General features: G+C 38.6%; 1 protein-coding gene across 1 annotated transcript; it reads right to left on the bottom strand.

Annotated features, from left to right (window-relative positions):
• Window positions 1-1,487: 1,487 nt before the first annotated feature.
• LOC113500197 lies at window positions 1,488-10,335 on the bottom strand. Its single transcript, XM_026880906.1, has 2 exons — window positions 10,330-10,335; window positions 1,488-2,402 (listed from the first exon to the last, which is right to left on the bottom strand). Exons 1-2 carry the CDS (start codon window positions 10,333-10,335, stop codon window positions 1,488-1,490), a joined length of 921 nt encoding a protein of 306 aa, XP_026736707.1.
• Window positions 10,336-10,684: the final 349 nt, after the last annotated feature.

Here is a 10,684-nt window from a genome sequence, read left to right as displayed (position 1 = left end):
CATTGGTGAAGAAGGCGCATTGGCATTGAGTACTGTCTGTGATCCCAGAACGACCCCAGACTCGATATCATCCTGGTAAATAAATAAAAAAATTACCTCGTATAATATTATGTTAATTAAAGTTACTATAAAAATATAACACATAAATATACTTTTTTATTAAGAACTTCAATTTCAGTATTTGAATTACGAAGTTCCTGATCTGAGAAATGTATATCAGAGTCATAAGGATTATAAAGTCCATCCAAAGTTGGGCCAAGTAACATTTCCACTTGTCCTTGAAGTGGTCCTGGTGGTGGAATGTCAGGCTTGCCTCCTCCTGCAAAGAAACACAATACTTAGCACGACTTCTCGGAATAAATCTATACACTTTTCTTTTTAAAAACGACTATTGCTCTAAGGAATTTAATCCCTGTGTCGTTGGGTTTCACAAACATACAATTCACATGCAAAAAGACACCCAGACTCAGAACAAGCATTTGTGAATCACTCAAAATAATGCTTGTACTACGCGGGAATCGAACCCACGACACGCGGCGCACAGTGGGTTTGGCGTGATGACCTTAACCACTCGGCTATACCGTACAAGCATTGGATGTGCCTAGCTGTAGCATATTGTGTTCTTCTTGTTTTCAGGCCTAGCTAGTTCATGTTTTAAAACAAATAGCTGTGTCACCTACCAGTTAAAAAAATATTTTTTTTGGCAGCGGCTTTGTCTTTCCGTGTGGTGCGTTTGATGTTGTCCCAGCAGGTTTTTAATTGCTCAACGTGACGCACGTGAAAAGAACTTAAACAATTAAATTCTTCTGCCAGTTTCTTCCACCCTTCATTTTTCGTTGCACTGGTCACGGCATCCGTTTTTTTATTTTCCACGATATCCTTATGCCGTGAAATTAATTCTATCAGGAGTTCTTTTTCGTGTGTGGTAAAATTCGGTCCACGTGTCTTCTTCGACATTTTTTTATTTCAAAAAATCGCGAAAAAATTACACCGCGACAAACCGAACACAACTAATCAAAACGTAAACAACACCTAGATACCTTGACATTTCATTCGGCTAAAATCAAGAGAGGTTGCTTTCATTGAAACCGCTTGGAGCAAACGACGTTTGAAATTGATCGCATAGCATATCAAACGACGTATTATACGACTATGTAAAATGTCGTCCAATTCCATATAAATACACGTCGGAAGCGAGCACTTCAATCTGGTTGCTTAAAATAAGAGCGAATGACTTGCCCGTCATTCAGTTAAATGGCAGATTTACTAATGCCTTGTTAAATTTTTGCCGTGGGACACATGACGACATAACAGACCGTTAACTATTAACAATCCATTAGTAAATGACCGATTATAATAATAATAATAAATCATTTATTATCTGGTAACAAAGACCCATAGACAAATACCTTAACCTAAGTATACATACAATAATAACAATTTTGTTAGTAAATACAACTTAAATCTATGTTAGTAACACTGGTGCACTATGTCTTTGTGCGTTCCGGTGGCACTTGTCCGCGAAACCGACGAAATACCACATTCTGTGGCCAGAAGCTCTCGTCCATCACCTGAGGCAGGTAGCATGTTGGTATGCGCACCACAAACGCCTTGAAGTTGACGTTGCGATGCGACTCCAGCAGCTGCACTCTCGGCACGAACTTCAGCCTCTGGCGAACGTACTTGACGATGTCCTCCGCGTCAGTGGTGTAGTGAAGACGGGAAATGTACACCGGCGTATTCGGCTTCGCGGCACGCAGGTTTTCGTTGGGCTCAGAAGGAGCCTTGCCGCAGCGGTTCTTACAGCTCCTCTGACGGCGCTTCCTCCTTTGCACCGTCACGAAGCCGTCATCATCAGCCCGGGTTTTCTCCTTTACGGCCACGGGCTTTGCGGGGGGAGCAGTGGGAACGCTCACAGTGACCACTGGGTCAGAGGGTCGCGTCGTTCGGGCAGCGCTGCGGGGAAGAGCTGCGGGGACGGGAGCGGGGCTGCGTTGCACACCAGGCGCGCGAAACGCAGACGCAGCAATCGGCGCCGGCGACAAAACTGCTGACGCGAAACTCGTGACTGATGTGTCGAGGCAGCCAGCACCTCGGCGCGTGTTTACGTAGCTTACACGCGCCGGTGACCCAGTTAACGCCACAGAGTTGCGCAACTCGTTGAGTTCTGTGCGCAGGTCTGCGACGGTCATCTGTGATGTCTCCAACTTCCTCTGCACATCAGCTAAACTAGCTTTCAAAGACACAATGTCTTTCAAAAGGCTCGTAACGTCGACGTGGTCGAATGTGACTGGAGGTAACTTGTTCAAGTCCCTCGCCACAAACGTCGGCACGTCGTCAGGATCGGTACACTTCAGTAGCGTGATAATGTCCTGCACACTTGTCTTAGTCCCGTCGCGTCGCTTAACAAACAGAGTATGGTGAAACTGGACCTAAATCTATCAATAATACTCATAAATGAAACTTAAAAAAATACATACAGGGTCAGACATGTATTTTTGTAGTCGCTTAATGAAATAGATTCCTGAATTTTATTACCATTAATGAGTAAAAAAATAAATTCTTCGACCAATTTTTCACTTTTATTTTGTTTTTTAAACGTGTTTTTTAGTTGAAATACGAAGTAATTGTGAAAATAAAATTATTCCAAAATAATTTATGTTCTTTAGAAAATCGAACCCTATAGTTATTTTGACAATATTTGCATAAATTTTGTCAAAATATCAATTTGAACATCAGTCTAAATCACAATAAATTACTAAACGTAAAGGTACAAGTTGGCAGCCGACCGCAGGCGACAACTGCAGACGACATGTCGCAACGACACTACTGGTTTCTATGTATTTCTATGAAATTCCCTCCGTAGTTAGCGACATGAAGCTAGCGACGCGTCGCCGAGCGTCAGATGTCAGTGTCGCCCGACCGCAAATCAGTAGTGTCGCTGACGCCGGAGCAACAACACGTCGAGCGTGTTTCATTTCAAAATGGATTTTTCCGATTCTGAAGAAGAAAAACTTATAAACCAGGTTGCCCACCATCCTGCACTGTACGATGCATCTCACAAAAACTATCTAAACGCGATTATAAAAGATCCCTCACTTGCTCTGCGTTTAATCATAGGACATGTGGCTTGTCGTCTATTTCTGTATAATAAAAGCAAGTCATCATCATCATCTTCCTCTTCTAATAAAAGACGTAAAAAATTGCGATCACTATTCTCAAACACGTCAGACATCTTATTTCACGGACCGCTCGGAATCAACTGGATGCCATCTGCAGTTGTCGTCTGCAGTCGGGATCGAAATCATGACTGCAGCGACAGGACGCAACGACGTGTCGCGACGACATGAAGCGACGACATGTCGTCTGCAGTTGTCGCCTGCGGTCGGCTGCCAACTTGTACCTTAAGTGTGTACCGATCAGAACGGCGCGAGCGCCCGTCGTGGAAGGACCCGTGCAATTTTTTCCGTCGTCCCGATTTCCGAGCGCTCACGAAATAAAGTGAATATTATACTACGACCACATAATTTTGATCCGCTTTGTATTTTTTTTTTTCGTAAGTTAGATTTTGTTTGTTTTCACATATTGTTAAGATGTGTTTTTTTTTTGTAATATAATTATATATATTTTTTTATTAATTGTTTGCAATAATTAAGTCGGTATATCAGTTGTCTGGTAAAATATATTTATTTTTATACTCTTTTTTTATATTTAACATTGATTTATACGTAGATATCGGAAATTAATAGTTATTTTTTTAGCATTTTAGAATGAGAAACTGTCTAAACCGCATGGAAGAGGGTAGCACTTTTGTATCTGATCCGACGTAGACGACAAGGAAACACCGGCCCCATTGTACATCCACCCCGTGTTCTATTTAACCATTTTTTTATAAGTATCATTCGCTATAAATATTTTACATAATACCTATCAGTGTTTCTTTGTTTATTTTATTTAGCGTAATGTGTAAACGCATTACGCTAAATAAATATTCAATTTTTCAAAATCTATAATTTTTACCAAAACATATTACAATAACGGCTCAAGATTGTTTCGTCGGTCTTGACTCTCATGTTACTGATGTTACACTGTTTATATTGCATTCGTGTGATTCGCTACGCACACATAGACAATGACGCACTCTTTTACCTAAACTTGAGCGCAATCATTTTGTGAAATGGCTCTTAAGAGTGGAATTGGTGAATTCATTCGAGTTTCAACGCATGGGAATGATTGTTCAAGGCTTGAACTTCAAGCGAATCTAGTCAAATACTTAGGACTTTGGTTGCGTGATATTTGGCAAGTTTTTTAGAATCTCTAGGGGGGGGGCAGCTGCCCCTTCCTGCCCCCCCTTGGCGACGCCCTTGCTAATTAATGTACGCGACTTTGAATCGAATTTACTAATGTTCTGATTCTTGTTTGAAATTGACGAAGAATTACGGTTTTGAGAAAAGTTGTTATTGTTGCCCGAGCGTTCTAATATTTTAACTTGATCTTGTACGAACGAAATAAGTTCCTCACAAGTGGGTATTTCGGTATCACGAACGGATAACTCGAAAGATTGTACGGTTTGAATGTCTAACCTTTTTATTGCAAAATGTAATAATATGAAATCTGTAAGATCGGGAATCTCTAATTGCTTGATAGCGGCGATTGAAGCAGAAAACTTTTCAATAAATGAATTTAATGAATTTGCGGAATGAAAGCAATTTTTTAACTCAAAAATATTGTTTAAATAGAAAGTTCCTAAGGAGCGTTTGTCCTGGTACTTTTTTACTAGGCTATTCCAAATAATAGAATAAGTTTTGCCCGTTGGTACAATACCGGCGACTATTTGTAATGCATTATGCGTCAGTTTACCTATTAGGTACTGAACCCGCTGCGAATCAGACAGCTGTGGGTTGCTATGTATATTCGCTTTGAAGGATTCATAAAACATGGGCCAATTTTCAGGTTTGCCATCGAAAGAAGGAATTACTATGGGCGGTAATTTAACAATACCTTTTACTGGTTGTGATGATGTTGTAGGTATATTATGTTGCTGTTTAGCGGAATTAATATTATTACGCACACGTTTTATACGAGTATAGATATCTTCAAAGGAAACTAAATCATTGAAATCGGCTCATAATCTGGGTTAATTTCCATATTTAACTGGTTAATATTGTCAACGAATGATATAAACTCATGGCGCATTTCATCAAGCATTTCCGAGTCTGCCATAAAGTTTTCAGTTGACCGCGTGTCTGCAGTACAGACAACTTTTTTAGATTGATCGTACAATTTAGTAAGCCTTTGAAAAATAACTTCTGACTTAGATCGTAACAATTTATTTTGTAACCTTCCATATTGGATTAGGAAATGTAACCAAGAAAATTCAATTTTACAAAATATGGCGGATGTAGGAATACGTAAACTGAAATTAGTATTACGTAAGAAATATTAGAAATAGGTGTTATGCTGATGTATCCGGCTCGAAGGACCAAAAAATATAATGGTGGAGCGTGTAAATAGCTCCAGGCCAAGTGGAGGGATTCGGACTGGTAAGAAACGTAAGTTGATGGCGGAGCGGCGCGGTGCGGCAATATATATGAGAAATATCACAACTACGTCAAACTACACGGACTCACCAGTCGCAGGATCACGGCACTCCAGATGTGGAACACTGCACTCCTTGCGGGTCTATCCAAAGGTTATTTTTTACAAAAAAGCAGGAACTACGTTTGCAGCGGCACAATCAAGCAGAGACAAGAGATATTTTTGACATCTTGTCATCTTGAATTTTTTTGTCGATGATTATGATGCAGCGCCAGCTATTGGGTTCTATCGAAACCCAAACAGCCGCAGGGCCATCATGAAGTGCGGGGCTTTGCCGGCAGATGACGCAATTAAAACACCAAACATACACATTACGCGCAACCAATAGGTATTTTGTTGAGTAATGCCTTAAGAGAGCTCACGCTAGGCAAACAAAATAATCTGCTTAATTACCTATAACATGAGTTAGACTTTTTATAGATGCCCAGGGCTAACATTTTATGTCCAGTGTCCATCTCTCTCCAGATAACTTCCTTGGGACATTTTTTAATTGACTTTGTAGTAATATATAAAATGAGCTGTTTAGCCTGCTTTTTATGATATCAGACGTTAACGTGTTTAGTATAGACAGACCGGTTGCATTTTTTTACCTTTTTTAACTTTTAACCTATAACCAGGCCCAAGAGAACTACACAACTTACATAACTTTCAACTATTGATTCTATATAGTATTATAATTGTTATGTCATACAAACAAAGAAAATTAGAAAATGACTTGGAAAATTAAAGGAAATACGTGGGACAACATATTCCAATCGCGTGGATAGAAATTTAAAAAATTCAGTGCGACTACTTAATATTTAAACATAATTTTCTTGGATTTTTTTCTTGTTAGGTTAATAATTAACTCAAAATGCAGGGGGTACTTCGCAGAGTTATGGTGGGATATTATAAATAAGTTAGGTATATATGTACTGTTATAACAGTGGTTTTATTTTGAGGACTATTTTACTTTGAATTTATATTGAACATAAATTACTCACGCGTATTTATCGGGGTAGCCCGACTAGTTTCGGACCCAACCGGAGTCCTTAATCATGAGCAGACGCGGCGGGATCGCGAGTCGAACTGACGTCAGCGGCCGCGCATCTCGCTGCGTAGCGCCGCGCTGTGAGCGGCGGAGGGGCCGGCGACGCCGGTGTCGCGGGTGGGGGGTCCGCCGTCGTCATCGTCATCATCCGTGCTCCCGTACTGGCTGAGTCGGTGCATACCGTGCTGACCGCGTCGCACTCCAGACTTAGCGTCGTTTGAAATGACGCAGCATTCAGTGCTGGTTTCCACGCTGATGGCAGTGTCCATCCACAATCTCTGTTAAAATTCGGGTGACGGCTGATTTATATAGCCTCCCGTACTTTCCGCGGCACGAAGTATTTTTCCCTCGCTAGTACGGAGGCTTTGTCGAATCTTATATAGTGAGCCGCCCCGCATTACAGACGTGTTCAGCTACTGCCGACTTCTCGGTGTCCATACTCTTCATGCTGCGTATGTGTTCGCCAAGTCTGGTTGCTACATTGCGCCGGGTTTCCCCAATGTAGCTCAGGCCGCAGTAGGCTACCCCGATAAATACGCGTGAGAAAACCGTTACATCATTTAATAATGAATCATTCTCACGACAGTTACTATCAAAAAAACTTTGAAATATATTTAAAAAAAAAGTAATGAGAGGGTTTTTGATAAAAATTCATCTATCAACATTGTTGTTCTGAGGTTTGGTGAAAATGTATCATGCAGGGGTACACACAAAGGTTCACCTTACATATTTGGCACATGTACTTCGAACGCGTATCCTTTTCTCTCGTAGAATCTGCACCTCTTTCTTCTCAGACTTTAATTTTCTGGCCAAACGCAAATGTAAATCTCGATGTATGTTTTTCCTTGTTTCATTCTCATGTTGATATATTTATTTTTTTATTTATTTATTTATTTATTTATTAAACAGGTACATGATAAAAAACATTAAATCTGATGCAATGTCCAACAAAACTATCGACATAGTTTGTCTGTTGGATCTCGTTAAACATTTCTTATACATAGATATCTAGGTATGTAAATTAAGTATAGTATATAATATTAAGGTAATGTGTTAGTTAAATATTTTTTTAATTTTTTACTGAACTTATTTTTATCTTTTTCTTCTCTGATATCGCCTGGTAAATTGTTCAATGTATATGGAACTCGCTTTTTAATGTTCGGTCTCCATATACATTGTTAACTATTGATATAAGCATTTATTGCAGCACACTCAAATAAAAACCAAAACAATCGAGGCCATGTCTTTTTGGATCTACGTCCAATGGAGTATGAGCTACGGTAATGATCAAAATGATCAACTCCACCCGTATTTCGGGTGTAATCAGCAATAGCAGATGGGCAATACATTTTATTATTTTCGCCATTCTTTTGTCTTCTTTCTATTAGTTCCATTTTTCTAGGGTTTACGGCTGTTGTAAGGACGGTCACGTCTTTAGTATCTTTTAGTGGTGGGTCGTTAACGATTTTTGGGTTAACGCAACGAAGCCGTTAATTTTATCCTGTTAACCTGTTAAAAAAGCCGTTAACGTTATTAACAGGTTCTCATTAATGTAGCAGATTTGTACCAACGCAGCAGTTAATGGACGAAACTTTGTTCAAATTGAAAAAGGAGTTGATGTTACGTCGCGTACTGCTAAAACTATAACAACGTTTTCGTGTTTTTAAGTTAGCTTGTTTAAGTGACGAGTAAATTTTAAATAATGATTTAAGTCGTCATTTAAATGAAATAAACTTCCCTTCATACTTTTTCCAGGCTTAGGACTGGCTGGCGTAGTGGCGAAAAAAGATATAACATTACCAGGCGTATTTAAAAGTTTAATTCATTTTATGTACAGAATCATTTTATTTTTTTATATACATAATCATCTTAGTTATTTATATTGTTTTATTTCTTGCAATACTTTTTTTTTATCATTTTGTGCTATTTTTTATCATGTTTTGTTATTTTTTTTTTCATTTTTTGTATTTTTTTTATCATTTTTTGTTATTTTTTTTTTAATATTTACACAATCTTAATTTTATTTAAACCTATTAGGGTTCATATTCACATTTAAATACATCAATTTTTCGACTTTACTAGTCGTCAATCGTGTCCGGCGCTGATTTATAATAAGTCCAGTTTTTGAGAACATTCGCTCGCATGGTACTGACGTCGCGACGATGTTGCAGTGTTTAATAAATAGTTCTACTAAATTTGGGTACACGTATTTATGGTTTTTCCACCACTCCAAGGGGCAGTTCCATGCACCTGTAATGTTTTTCCTCGGAAGTAATTCGTCCGACAAAAACATATCTACTTCCTTAATAGCCGCAGAGACTGGTGTACCTTGGCTCTGACCTTGGCTTACTATCGAATCGAATATCTCCCAAGGACTTAATTCATCTCTCTCACTAGTATTGGATTCCGGAACGGTTTGTGCAGTATAATTATCTTTTTTGGAAATAATTCCTGCCACTAGGTTTCTAACTTTCTCCTTCGTTCTAACGGCTTCATTCCGATCGGAAAAAGCTTGAATTTTAAATCGGGGGTCCATAAATGTGGCTATTGACAAAGTTCCACTTTGTTCAATATTCTTGAACCTTTCGGTTAGGCCTGATTTCAATAATAGGGCTACATCAGACACTAGGCTTGACAAATCAGGTTTTGCCAATATTTTATTACAGGATTCAATAAGACATCGCGTCATAACAATGACATAGCTTCCTGTTAGATAGTTTTGTGCGCTCATCATGCTTGTTACTTCTTCAAACGGTCGTAAAATCTGACAAAGCTGTGACAAGGTAGACCATTCATCATTGGTGATTACTGGCAGGTTTTTATTAACTAACGCTAGCGTCGAACGTACAGCCTCTTGCAATTCTATAAATCTTCGTACCATATAAAAAGTTGAATTCCACCTTGTTTCCACATCTTGTATTAAATGCTTTGGTGCACTTGATACTTTGAAAGTCTCTCTGAAGAAACAGTACTTCTTTTGTAGTGTGCAACAATTGTCTTAACCTTTTCAATAAGGCCCTTTACCAATACTAGCGCATCATTAACTATTAAATTAAGGGTATGTGCGAAACAACCAAAGTGCTTCCACCCTAAGCCCTCTTTTATTGCTTTGACAACATTTGTCGCATTGTCACTGACCGCGAAATTTATTTTGTCTTTAAGTCCCCAATTATCAATTAATGCACTTATTTCATCGGCAATATTCGTAGCAGTGTGGTTACCAGAAAAATGGCAGCATCCCAATAATACCGTTTTAAATTCTAGGTCTTTTGTAATGTAGTGACCTGTCACAGCAATGTAGCTTTCCGTTACTCGTGACGTCCATAAATCTGTAGTTATACACATAGTCTGTACTTCTTCAGCAACTTGTTTTTTAATAATATGCTCCGTCTGCGTGTAAGCCTCTTGCAACAAAGAATTAGATAAAGTTTTTCGAGTCGGCAATTTATATCCTGGTATCCATTGAGAGTATTTTATAAAAGAGCGTTCTTCTACCAAAGAAAAGGGATGAAATCCATCAATACATAGATCCAGTAAGTCGCGATCAATTTTTTTTTTCTGTTCCAAGCTTATTTTTTTATGAACATATGAGTCCAAAGCCCTTTGTCGCTTTGCAGCTGGTGGTGAATGAGATTGGCTGGATCTAATACTTGGCAAGGCCAAACTAGTACTTGGCTGGTTGGAACATGTAGCAGGCTCACCTTCATTTTCGACAGCGCTTGTTGATTCCGACACTCCTTTTTCCTCGGATACAAGAGACGTAAAAGTAGAAATATGTTTTCTTTTTAAATGACTTCTTAAATTTGAAATCGTTGTCTTATAACTTATTTTTTCCCTACAAATATTACATAAAGCTTTCCCACTCTCACTGTCCTTTTCATAATGACGCCACAATATACTTGTATTTTTACGTGCCGCTGCTGACATTTTGCAAATTAATTAGAATTATTTTACCTTTTAAAACAATTATTTATTTTTGTACACTTAACAATACAAAAACTATATACCTAACAACGTCAAAATAAAAACCATTAATTAACTACAAAACGAAATCTA

The sequence above is a fragment of the Trichoplusia ni genome, chromosome 13, assembly GCF_003590095.1.
Source record: "Trichoplusia ni isolate ovarian cell line Hi5 chromosome 13, tn1, whole genome shotgun sequence".
Taxonomy (NCBI): domain Eukaryota; kingdom Metazoa; phylum Arthropoda; class Insecta; order Lepidoptera; family Noctuidae; genus Trichoplusia; species Trichoplusia ni.
Note: the sequence above shows the minus strand (reverse complement) of the source record. Positions and strands in the feature narration are given on the sequence as shown.